This window comes from Camelus ferus, chromosome 1 (genome assembly GCF_009834535.1).
Source record: "Camelus ferus isolate YT-003-E chromosome 1, BCGSAC_Cfer_1.0, whole genome shotgun sequence".
In the NCBI taxonomy this organism is placed as follows: domain Eukaryota; kingdom Metazoa; phylum Chordata; class Mammalia; order Artiodactyla; family Camelidae; genus Camelus; species Camelus ferus.
The window spans coordinates 80,905,200-80,919,049 of record NC_045696.1 but is presented as its reverse complement, the minus strand read 5'-3'; the positions used below and the strand labels follow the sequence as shown (position 1 = coordinate 80,919,049).

Sequence of the window (13,850 nt, the reverse complement as noted above, 5' to 3'; positions counted from 1 at the left end):
CAATATCAGAAGTATAAGAAAGTATAGTCATTTGTTTTATTTCTGAGAAGTTCACAATACTGTTTATTCAAAATATACATTAGGGAATTCTACAGATTACCACTGCTTCAAGCAAGACATATCTGAAAATCAACAGAATAACAAAGAACAAACCCTGTTGAGCAAGATGACCCGAATACCTTTATGTTGGGGTGTAGATGCATCAAAATCCTCTTGCTGTATTCACTGTTGATTCCAAGAGCAAGTTCCACCTCTTTGTAGAGCATAACGAAGATCCTCACCCCCTGTTGCTGTTACAGAAGAAAACATAGGGAGTAATAAGAATTTTTAGAGGTAGGTTATGATTTTTCTTTTTCTTCTTCCTTTCTGGGCATTGTACTTTCTAAAACTTTCCTCTATAAACAAGTATAACACAATTTTTAATGAAAAATACAATACAAGGAGGTGATATATAAGTGTATATTAAGACACAAATATAAAAAAAAATGTATCTCCTTTCTATTCTTTGACTTGTAATCCTGAGAATCCATATGGGACTAATTACAGCCAGAAAGTTGAAATTGCAGCCTCAAATACTAAAAGGGTCTGATATCAGATAGTCTTACACCTTTGAACGTCTCCAAACACTTGACATTGAGGAAAAATTTGGACCTGATTTCGTGTTACAGGATTAGGGTTTTTTGTTTTTATTATACCAAAATTAGTTGAAAACACCGGGTTTTAAAAACTCCAATGCAATAAATTAGGCTACACATGCCTTAAATATTTCTGGGAGTATTTCCACAGAATTTTTCTTTACTAAAATTTATTTTAGTGGAAAAAAACATTTCTTAATCTTCAGAGGAGAATGTGTTGGTTCACACTCTTCACCCATAATTAAATCATCAATGTCTGTTTCACAACTGAAATGACTTCTTCAGAAGTCTGCTTCTCTAACATTAAAAACTCCCTGAGTTTTAGCAGCAGCACACAAATTAACATTGATCCATCCTTAGACCTTGGGTCTAAAAGGAAATAGACAAGGACATGGTGAAGGTCAAATTAAATAAAAAAATGCCTGGTAAACATTAACATGCTGTACAAATAACATTTATTATTAATATTAACCATCAAAAACATAATGTCCAACAGCTGGTAGTACAGAAAAGTACTAGTATTTTCTCTCCTAGTTCTGGGTGGTGGCAGAGTTTTAGCCTATGATAAATTGCCCCACACCTTAACGTCCCTTCCCTTCTCTCTGTCCTCTCATACAGTTCTCCCACCAATATCTCCAGGAAACACTATGTTATTTATCCCGACTTCTTGTCTTTTTTTTTTTTTTTTTTCGCTTTTTAGGTTTGCATCTTCAGTATTGCTGTGCTGTTTGCAACATCTTAATTTGCATTTCCTATTCCCAGCAGCTCTGAAATTATTTGGAAATACATTATATACATATTAGATACTATAGCTACACTTAGGCATTTAGTATCTTGGAGATTTAAGCAAGAAGTTTCCTGTAGTACTTTCTAGAGTATTAGATATACAGGCATATCTAATAAACTACAGTGACAAAGAATAATTTAGTTACAGTTTAAGTTTAATCCATGGTAATTAGATTTATAAGATACCAAATTTATAAGAACTGGGTTTTTGGCAATGCTATAAAAATGTGAAGTAACATATGAGTTAATATTTTAAGGTTGTAAGATAGAAAACCTTGGAATAAGTCAAATATACATACAATTCCCCCATGTTTCTCTCCCAATATTGGGAAGAATATTTTGGTCCCTAAATTCTTATAATAATTCATCACTTCAAAATACTAACTCTATCTTACTTGGTGTTAGTAATATCTGAAAAGTGTATACAGTTTTGAAGGGACACACTAGATTTACATTCTGGGCTGCATTAAGAAAATTAAATGAGTACTGGGAGAAGACCATTCTAGCTCTGAAAAAACTGGATTAAAGCATGTATTTTATTTCTCTGGTTAACAGCTGACTTTTGGAAGTGGCTTATTATTTATTATATTGCACACAACTATTATTATAATCAAGTACATAAATACAGACTTGATTAAAGAAATAGGAAGTAAAAGTGCAGGCAGGAAGTGGGCAGATTAATTTCTAATGATATGGCCAGTGAGTGCTCTAAATGAAAACCAGAACATTATTTTATTTTTTTGCCTCCATCATTCAGATCCACTTCACTCTGAGTATTTTAAGATTCAGCACTAAATAACAGTTACAAAAAAATAGCTTCCCATTGAATGATACAATATAAAGTTTAAAACCCTAAATTTTAACCTAAATTATAGAGCATTACACCTTACATCTTTCATCATGGTTCATTTGTTTTAAATGGATGAAATTCTGCTTCTTAGGCTTATGAGATTATTACCCATGAAGGACAGTAGTCGCATATTAGGAACTGGTCTGAATCTCACAATTTTCCATCTACCTGTATAACTAATGGATTTTGGAAATAATGGAGATGTTAATGCTAATGGATTATAGTATATCCTCCATCTACTAATAGCTGACATTTTCTTCTATACTGTATCTTTTCCCATTGAAATAGATTAACTCTAAAAGAAAGAGGGTATGCACTTTAAGTCTTTCCAGCTTAAGTAGAGATGACTAATAAGGAAGTAACTAAATATAAAAAGTTCATTTTTATATAGTCTGGTTTACAATTATTCACTAACATCGATACCCACAATAAGCAGTTAATTAGTGACAAGATTTTTGTGGTAATAAAGCAATAAAGTCCTCTTCTTCTGCTCAAGGTATTACACCACTACCATAAACTTTAAATTATAAAGGGCAAAGCAAAATACGTCCCTTGGGAATGAGAGCATTTGTTGGGTCATATAGTGCAGACTTATACAAAATTGAGAAATATTTGTGCAAAATGAAAGCCAAATTAGAAAAAAAAAAAGGGTTAATTCTGTAATTAAACATTCTGATGTTAATTCTGTAATTTAAAAAATGCACTTTTGCGGGGCAGAGAATAGCTCATAGTGGTGGAGTGCATGCTTAGCATGCACCAGGTCCTAGGTTCAATCCCCAGTACCTCCTCCATAAATAAACAAATAAACCTAATTACTGAAAAAAAAAAAATCTATAAATAAAACAAAATTAAAAATGCACTTTTGAGGCATCCAGTGTTTTACCAATGTCTTTTAGTGACCCTAGGGGAAATTATTTTTTGCTTAGAAGAGAAGTATTAATAGGGGAAGTAGGAAAGCAGATGGCCTGGACTTGACTGTTTCCTGGGTTTCTAGGCTTCGATGCCATGTTTCTTATCTCTGCTGAAGTCAACTAACCTGAAGTCCACAGAATAAACTTCACGACAACTGAGTTTCAAAAGGTAAAAGTTCTATCCTCTCTTCTAATTATTTTTTAATCCAGTAGAGCAGACAGAATACTAGAAGCAGTAGGAATGTTTAGGCCCTTTACACATACAAATGCAAATGAAGAAAATGAAAAATAAAAATTGTTCTAGAGTTGAAATCAAGAGACTGTTTCTGAGACAGCTTTTTCTCTGATTGCTGAAAGCACTGTGGTCCAAATATTTTCTAATGTAGGCAGATTTGTCCATTGGCTCAAGATAGCTTAGCTTAACATCTGCAGGATAACCACTAATTTTATCACCTGTCAAGGACTTTCCCAGGGAGGGTGCAATATTCCGGGAAAATGAAAAGTCAAAGATAAAAAGAAGTAATTTCCCCACCATTTAATTAAGTGCAGGCAGCATTGGGATGTAAGAGCACAAATGCTCATGCACCATTTTTTTAAAACCAGTTTTGTTTAAAGAACAGTCCTGAAGGTTGAAGATCCTTTCTCTCCCCAACCACGCCCTTCTAGCCCACCATTTTGATAAGATTCTCTTTTTTTTCTTGTGCAGAGATGAGATTATTCATCTCACTTGATGAAGCTGGACGTCTTTCCCTCCTATTGGTCACTGACTGCAGCTCTAGAATGTGCCTAGTGGTCTAGGGCAGAATGAAATGAATCTGACGACAACCTCCCCATTACTCCCCACCCCCGACCCAGAGAACCTAGGTTCTGTAAGTCTCCCGGATCTCCAGGATTCTGTACTTGAAGAACTTCTTGGTGCAAGTCTCATCAGCAATATTACGTATTCTAAAGTTAAAATATACAAATTCGGTTCAGGGATATAGGTACCATAACTATGATGCAACTCATCTCACCTCTTGGTGCAGTAAATGCAGAACTGTGAAAAACCCTGGGATGCTGATTTGAGCTGTAAACAGGCTTCCTCTCAATGCTGGCCAACACTATGTCAAATGATGACACTGCACATCAGAAGGCCAATGCAACAGGAAAATACCAACTTGGTTGTTACCAGAGAAACAAAATATTATATTTTCCCCCCAAAAACAATTATTAAGAGATATTTGACTATATGTTGGCTATAAGGCAGAGGCACTAAATTTCTCCCTCTAAATCCAAACACAACCACACTGAAGAAAAAAAATTCATTTTAATCAACCTCATGGACCTCCAGGACCGATTAATGCAAGAATAAGTGTTATTTTCAACCCAGTGAAGCTAGTGGCTTTCAGAAACTAAATTATTTATGTGAAGCAGTGTTTATGAGTCGATGAAATGTCAATTTGGAATGATATGAGCATTAAAAATTTATGACCAAAATAATAATATGGTGTAGCTGGATTAAGGAAGAGCAATTCTGCTAAATGTACCACTGAGAGATTAATATTTAATAGTATTACTATTTCCTTAGGAAATTTTAAAAATCTTCACACACAATTTAAAAACTGTAAGTTTCGGGAAGCAGATGAAATTGAAACAAAGGACCTTCTCAGGCAGTAACATTTACTCGGCTGTGCTGTTCAACTGGGACCTCACCAGAGTTCAGGGGCCATAAAAACAAAGAAAAGCCGTAACAGTGATACAAAAGGCAGCTGGATAGTACACTGAGGGGAATGAACAAACAGAGGCCAGTGAACATGTGAGGTGGAGGGCCAGGCTTGCAGGTTCCTCCTCCCAAGCCTGCCTCTGGCAATACTAGCTTTCTGGAGTTTACTCAGATGTCCCCTAGGCACCTCACACTCACGTGAGCTAGAATTTGGCTCTCTGATTCTGGGTTCGTCCCACTCCCTTTTAATTCCAGATGCACCTTCCCCATGTACCATTTTGATTGGATTGCTCTTCATCCATCACACATCCCACAGCAGTTCACCACTGTGTTGCATTAAGCCCAGACCACTGGCTTGGCTCACAAAGCCCCCACATCCCAGCTGCCTTTCCAGCCTGGACTCCCCTCCTACCTATGCTAACACATCAACCATGTCACCTTGCTGTGACTGACAAGGCCTTACCGATTCCTGCCTCCAGAATGTTTCCTCACCACATTTGTGAGCATACACTGCTTCAGTTATTTACTTTTTATGACAAAAAGAGCAAACTCAAGGCTCACCTGAGAATCTACAGGGTCAATTTCACACTATTACCATGAACTGTCCCAAAACTGGAGCCAGAACATCACCAATTCTTAATCACCCTTCAGCATCAGCTTGACACCATCTGACTGAAACCATTCTCCGATGACTTTGTCTTTTGCTCAAATGACAGAATAATGAATAAAATGAAATGCTATGTTTGATCTCATCATTTATTATTCAATGACGAAATTTTATTACAATTTCTTGCCTATAACTTAACTGCCCATATACCTGATTAAAAAACAAAAAAATAAAGTTGCTAATATAATCCATGCTGTGAATTAGGTGAAAACATTTACAATTCAAGAGTAATAGGAAAAAAATCAGAACCAGATGAACTTGAACACAGTTAAAATATTCTACCTTTTGTCAAACTCTAAAGAAAAAGTTATGTGTATATGAAAGGCTTTGAAATAGAAAAGGCATTTCAGAGGCAATAAACATTTAAAAAATTACATCAGCATCTGTTTAGAAAGTACATACTGCTTTTCGTTTAAGAATGCAGTCCAATCTCCAGCGATTTCCTTCAACCACCGGGCGTTTCAGGAAGATTTCTGGACTCAACCTGAAATCATGAAACCAAGATTTCAAGAACCTAAAACTAAATATAACGTTCCAATGATATCATAGGAAGCAAAGGCAATTTTAGCCCCAATGCCATCCTCCTCCTCCACTGTGGCAGGTCACCCAGAGTTCTACTGCGAGTCCACGAACAACTTCATATGGGAACAAGAGCCTTTCCTTCTTCCTCTGATGAAATGAAGAGACAGGCACGCACTGCACACACACACACACAAAGAGGAAAAGCCGCTCTGGGATGGATGTTGCATGGGGGTGTGATGTCTAGACAGGTATAGCCATATTGAATTCTAAGGGGAAAAGCAGAACCTTGAAATTACTACATCACCCTACCAATTCTCTGACTACCTAATTAAATGAGATAAATAAATCCTCAGTGTTTAAGGCACCTTTAATTGAGCATTCTAGCAACTCAGGCCCCAAGTGTTCTAATTGACAAGTATGAACACTGACTTCCTATACCAAGGAGCAGTGCCCATGGGAACCTGGGGCTTTCTAAGCAAGGAAGAAGGCAGGCTTGCTGATAGATAAACTTTTTCCAGTGTGAGCATGGACCCCTACGCTCTTCTTCATGGTGCCATAGATGGCACAGTAGAGCAGCGTCACTTTTTCCCCTTAGGGTTGAGTTCAAAGTCATTGCCTGAGTTAAACTGGTAAGTGGTGTAACTCCTCTGTAATGGGGAAAACAAACGAAAAAGAAACAATAAAGAAAATTTCATCTGCTGAAATACTAGACCTGAAGGGGCAGGAGTAGACTGTGTAAGGAACAAAGCCTTACAGAATACTAGGGTGGAATATTCCATGGCCAGGCAGTCTTCTAAGCATGTGAAAAGAGTAGGGTTCTAAGGAGCTAAAGATATTAAAAGAAGTAATTTTATGCTCTATTTCATTCAGTTAAAGGAAAAAATCCCCAGAGATAAAGTATCCAAAGGAAACATATATGGGGTAAGATAAATAAGAAAACAGAGGAAAGGAGGGGTGTATACAATATAAATACTTATATATTTGGCTTAGAGTAGGAAACAATTCAAAGGTAATGTACGCCCAAACAAACAAACAAAAAATGAAGCAATTGATAGGAAAAGATTTGAAATCTTTGAAAACAGATCTGTCTTAAATAGAACAGTATATTACTAGGCATTGCTAGTTCACTGAAAGTAGGACATATCAAACAACATATATATACACTTGCAATTTTTGATGTACACATTAATTTTGTGTTCAGTGGACTTCAGTTTGGGGGCCGCTTTTAAGTCTATACTCTGCAATTAAGTCTTTATCACCTTTAATCTAAAAGCACTATGTACTCTGAATGCAGAATACTCTACTAGATACTTTGAAGGATCTTAATCTAGCTCTCAAGTAGAACTTGATTTTGAGGATAATGCATAAAAAGATAAAAATACTGATAATCATGCTATAAACAAAGTTTAAACAATGGCAAGGAGAGAACAGCTATGACTCACAAGCATCATTATGTTAGGATCTTTACTAAGTAATGATTAGATAAACAAAACTTGAAAGAATTGTATACTACATTTCAATGAGTCTAGGACAGCAGTGACTGTAAGATGCATCAATACTGTGTGTACCACTAAGAAAGAAAAACAATGACAGCTACAGCTATGAGACGTTACTGAGTGTAAGGTGCATCTTGATTTCAGAGATGTTAAAGTAAATGCTCCTCTTAGAAGATTTTATAGCTTTAAGTGCTCATATAAGAAAGAAAAAGCTTAAAATCAATGATCAGAGCTTCTATCTTAAGAAGATAGAAAAAAGACTAAATTAAACCCAAAGTAAGAAGGATAGGAAAAACAGATAAGAGTGGAACTCAATGCAATGTAATACAGAAAAACAATAGAGAAAACTCAATAAAACCAAAATCTAGCCCTTTGAAAAGATTTTAAAAAATGACAAACCAGTTAAATTAAAAGAAAAAAAGAGAGTTTAACTATTTTAGATTCCTCATGTAAATGGGAAGAAACCGTTTGAGTAGGATAATATCAATCCTACTCAAAGTCTCTCAGGAAACGAGGAGGAAACACTAACTCATATAATGAGGCTAGCATTATCCTAATACCAAATCAAATAAGGACAATCAAAGAAAAGAAAAAATTAAGTACAATATCCCTAACAATTATAGAGGCAAAAATCTTTACCAAAACCTCATAATCTATAAAAAGGATAACAGATTATGACAAAGTGGGATTATTTCTAAGAACACAAGATTGGTTTAAAAATTGCAAATTAAATCAACGCAATTCAGCACATTAACAGGAAAAGAAAACCCAAAAAAATGATCATTTCAATAAATGCAGAAAAATGTTTTGACAAAATTCAATAAATACCCATTCACAGTAAAAAATTGTAAGTAGAAAGGAATTTCTTCAAATAGAAGGCACCTATTTAAAAAATCTACCTGAAGCATATAATCTAAGACTGAAAACTTTTCTCCTAAGACTGATAACAAGGCAAAGATGTCCTTTCTCATTCACTTCTATTCAACACTTTATTGATGATGCTAGCCAATGCAAAAAAAAAAAAAAAAAAAAAGAAGAAGGAAAGAAAAGAAAAGAAAAGAAAAGAAAAAAGGAAAAGAAGAAAAAAAAACAAAGCATAAGGATTATAAAGGAAAATGGTAAACTTCATTCACACATCACATGATCATCTATGGGGAAAATCCTAAGGCTTCTACAAAAAAGCTACTAGCACTGGGAATGAATTAAGCAAGATTTCAGTAAATAAGATCAATATAAAAAATCAATTGCATTTCTGTATGCTGGCAGTGAAAGACTGGAACATGAATTTTTAAATGCCATACACAATAACAAAAACATGAGTTACTTAGTGATCAGTGCAAGGACCTGTATATGAAAAGTATAAAGAATAGCTGAGAAAATTTAAATAAGAACTAAAAAAAAAAAAAAAAGCAGAGATATATAGTGTTTATGAATTGGAAGACTCAATACTGAGGAAGAAGAACAAAATTTGACATACCGTCTAACCAGTGGTGATTTTACCATTTTTTCCCCTTTGATTCCTCAGCCTGGAAGGAGAAGCTGGAAAAGGGCATTGGCACAGGTAGAAAGAACTCCAGGAGGAATCCTCAAGTTCAGGCTTGAGGAGGAAGCGTGGGTTCTTCTGGGTGCTAGGGGTGGCAGGGAAGGGCGCAAAGGCATCAAAAACTCTGAGGGAGTGGAACTTTCCTCTCCAGCTGGAAGAGTTGTGGTTCCAAGAGGATAATATAAATATCTATTGCTTGGCTCTGGACACAAAGTGTCATTGCAGAAAGTGTTTGGCAGAGCAGGGTAAATAAAGCCACAACTTTCTAGTTAGAGGACTATAAAGGGAAGCCATAGACAACCCATGAGTAGTGGGTAGATCGTGGAGAGAGAGGAGCTCAGAAAAGCAACACTATAAAGTTGTTTATGAACTTCTAGCTCACTCCCAAGCTGCTCATGGATTTGATCTTAAACATTATACCAAAGAATCTGAGAATTGAAATAAGAAATAGACCACTGCCCAGTCTGGCTGCTAGGTGGAGTACCTAGGGGACAGATCTGAACAGCACTGCAAATGCTTTGAAAATAAAGCTTGACATTAAAAACACACAGAAGAAAGCTAGCTGGAACATTCTGCATGAACCCAAATGAGCCAGTTTCCTGCTAAAACAAAAATACCAACATTCTCCATAAGATTTAAATAAGACCTAGAGTCATAATATTAAAAATCTCCAGAATATAATAAAAAATTACTTGGCATACAAAGAATTAGAAAAGTCTCAACTTGCAGGAAAGTCATTCAACAAATATCAATGCCAAAATGACATAAATGTTGGAATTACTTAATGTAATTCTTTGCCAGATATTATAAAAATGTTTCAATAAGTAAGGGTAAACACTCTTAAAATGAATGGATAGACAAAAAGTCTCAGCAAAGAAATAAAGATATAAATGAGAACCAAAGAGAAATTTTCAAACTGAGAAATACAACTACAAAAAACAAACAAACTCTTACTGGATAGACTCAGTACCAGAACAGAGGTGACAAAGGAAAGAATCAGTGAACTTAAAGACAGATAAATTATCTAATTTGAATAACAAAGAGAAGAAAAGATTGGAAAAAAATGAACAGTCTCAGAGACCTGTGGGTCAATACTAAAAGACACTATTTGTGCAATCAGAGACTCAGAAAGAGGAGAAATAGGGAAATGCAGGGAAAAAAAATTGAAGAAGTAATGTATGAAAATTACTCAAATTTGATGAATGACATAAACCTACAGATTTAAGAAGCTTGATGAACCCCAAACAGAATAAACTCAAATACCATAATCAAACTGCTGAAAACTAAAGACAGAGGGAAAATGCTGAAAGCACTTAAAAGAAAAACAATGCATCATTTAGAGGGAAACAGTGATTCAAAATGAATGTGAACTTCTCATCAGAAAACACAGGCCAGAATGAAATGGAGCAACTTATAACTAGAATGGATAAAGATCTTCTACTATTTTGTAATAAGAAGACAATGCAAAAAAAAAAAGAGAAAAAAATGCGATTTGAACATATTTCCAAAAAAGCTAAACAAATATCCAAAAATCACAGGAAAATATGCTTAACGTGAAAAGATGTTGCTAATGTAAATTAAAACCACAATGAGATACTGCTACATACCCTTTGGGATCACTAATGTTAAAAAATTAAATACACTAAAATACCTTGAGATAAATGAAAATGAAAACACGACCACACAAAATTTATGGGACGCAGCAAAGGCAGTGCTAAGAGGGAAGTTCATGGCAATACAGGCCTTCCTCAAAAAAGAACAATCTCAAATAAACAATCTAACCTATCAGCTAAAAGAATTAGAAAAAGAAGAGCAAAAACCCCCAAAAGTCAGCAGAAGGAAGGAAATAATAAAGATCAGGGAGGAAATACATAAAATAGAAATTAAAAAAACAATAGAAAAAAATCAATCAAACCAGAAGCTAGTTTTTTGAAAGAGTAAATAAAATCGACAAACCTCTGGCCAAACTCACAAAGAAGAAAAAGGAGAGAACACAAATAAGCAAAATAAGAAAGGAAAATGGAAAAATTACAACAAATAACATAGAAATACAGAATATCATATGAGAATATTATGAAAAACTATATGGAACCAAAATGGATAACCTAGAGGAGATGGACAAGTTTCTGGAAACATCCAGTCCACCAAGACTGAATCAAGAAGAAACTGACCACTTGAACAAACCAATCACTAGAAATGAAATCGAATTAGCAATAAAAAACCTCCCTACAAATAAAAGTCCAGGACCGGATGGCTACACCGGGGAATTCTACCAAACATACAAAGAAGAACTCATACCAGTCCTTCTCAAACTCTTCCAGAGACTGAAAAAGAGGGAATACTCCCAAACTCATTCTATGAAGCCACCATCACCCTGATACCAAAACCAGGCAACGACACTACCAAAAAAGAGAATTATAGGCCCATATCACTGATGAACATAGATGCAAAAATCCTCACCAAAATATTAGCAAATAGAATCCAACAGCACATAAAAAAGATTATACATCATGACCAAGTAGGGTTCATCCCAGGGACACAAGGGTGGTTCGACATACACAAATCAATCAATGTAATACATCACATCAACAAGAGAAAGGACAAAAACCACCTGATCATCTCAATAGATGCAGAAAAAGCATTTGATAAAATTCAACACACATTTATGATAAAAACTCTCACCAAAGTGGGTATAAAAGGAACATATTTCAACATAATAAAAGGTATATATGACAAACCTACAGCCAGCATAGTATTCAATGGTGAAAAACTCAAAAGCTTCCCACTAAAATCTGGGACAAGACAAGGCTGCCCACTATCACTACTCCTATTCAACATAGTCTTGGAAGTCCTAGCCACAGCAATCAGTCAAGAGAGAAATAAAAGGGATCCAAACTGGAAAAGAAGAGGTAAAAGTGTCACTATATGCCAATGACACGATACCATATATAGAAAACCCTAAAAGCTCCACACAAAAACTACTAGAACTAAATGAAGAATTCAGCAAGGTAGGAAGTTACAAGATTAACGTTCAAAAATCAGTTGCATTTCTTTACACTAACGATGAATCAACAGAAAAAGAAAGTAAAGAAACAATCCCCTTTAAAATAGCACCCAAAGTAATAAAATACTTAGGAATAAATCTAACCAAGGAGGTGAAAGACTTATACATGGAAAACTATAAACCATTGATGAAGGAAATTAAAGAAGATTAAAAAAAATGGAAAGATATCCCATGCTCCTGAATTGGAAGAATCAATATTGTTAAAATGGTCACACTGCCCAAGGCAATCTACAGATTTAATGCATTCCCTGTCAAATTACCCAGGACATATTTCACAGAACTACAACAAATCATAATAAAATTTATATGGAACCATCAAAGACCTAGAATTGCCAAAGCATTACTGAAGAAAAAGAAAGAGGCTGGAGGAATAACTCTCCCAGACTTCAGACAATACTACAGAGCTACAGTCATCAAGACAGCATGGTCTTGGTACAAAAACAGACATATGGACCAATGGAACAGAATAGAGAGCCCAGAAATGAACCCACAAATTTTTGGTCAACTAATCTTCGACAAAGGAGGCAAGAATATACAATGGAATAAAGACAGTCTCTTCAGCAAATGGTGTTGGGAAAACTGGACAGCAGCATGTAAATCCATGAAGCTAGAACACTCCCTTACAGCATACACAAAAATAAACTCAAAATGGATCGAAGACTTAAACATAAGACAAGATACAGTAAACCTCCTAGAAGAAAACATAGGCAAAACATTATCTGACATACATCTCAAAAATGCTCTCCTAGGGCTGTCTACCCAAGCAATAGAAATAGAAGGAAGAATAAACAAATGGGACCTAATTGAACTTACAAGCTTCTGCACAGCAAAGGAAACCATAAACAAAACAAATGACAACCTACGGAATGGGAGAAAATTTTTGCAAATGATGAAACCAATAAAGGCTTGATCTCCAGAATATATAAGCAGCTCATACGACATAATAAGAAAAAAACAATCAACCCAATCCAAAAATGGGCAGAAGACCTAAACAAGCAATTCTCCAAGGATGAAATACAAATGACCAATAGGCACATGAAAAAATGCTCAATATCACTAATTATCAAAGAAATGCAAATCAAAACTACAATGAGGTATCACCTCACACCAGCTAGAATGGCCATCATTCAAAAGCCCACAGATGACAAATGCTGGAGAGGCTGTGGAGAAAAGGGAACCCTCCTACACTGTTACTGGGAATGCAGTTTGGTGCAGCCACTGTGGAAAACAGTATGGAGATTCCTCAAAAGACTAGGAATAGACTTACCATATGACCCAGGAATCCTGCTCCTGGGCATTTATCCAGAAGGAACCCTACTTCAAAAAGACACCTACACCCCAATGTTCATAGCAGCACTATTTACAATAGCCAAGACATGGAAACAGCCTAAATGTCCATCAACAGATGACTGGATAAAGAAGTGGTATATTTATACAACGGAATAGTATTCAGCTATAAAAACCGACAACATAATGCCATTTGCAGCCACATGGATGTCCCTGGAGAATGTCATTCTAAGTGAAGTAAGCCAGAAAGAGAAAGAAAAATACCATATGAGATTGCTCATATGTGGAATCTAAAAAAAAAGAGTATAAATACAAAACAGAAACAGAATCACAGACATAGAATACAAACTTGTGGTTGCCAACGGGGAGGTGGGTGGAAAGGGACAG

The 13,850-nt window shown here is 35.5% G+C and overlaps 1 protein-coding gene across 9 annotated transcripts in view; it reads right to left on the bottom strand.

Moving 5' to 3' along the window:
* Window positions 1-13,850, bottom strand: part of PLD1 (phospholipase D1) — a 173,219-nt gene that overhangs the window by 64,636 nt on the left and 94,733 nt on the right. For all 9 annotated transcript variants that reach the window (XM_032484383.1, XM_032484397.1, XM_032484396.1 and 6 more), the window contains 2 exons: window positions 5,954-6,035; window positions 180-290 (listed from right to left, as the gene is read on the bottom strand). In XM_032484383.1, coding sequence (XP_032340274.1) covers window positions 180-290; window positions 5,954-6,035 — 193 coding nt within the window. The remainder of the gene's footprint in view (window positions 1-179; window positions 291-5,953; window positions 6,036-13,850) is intronic.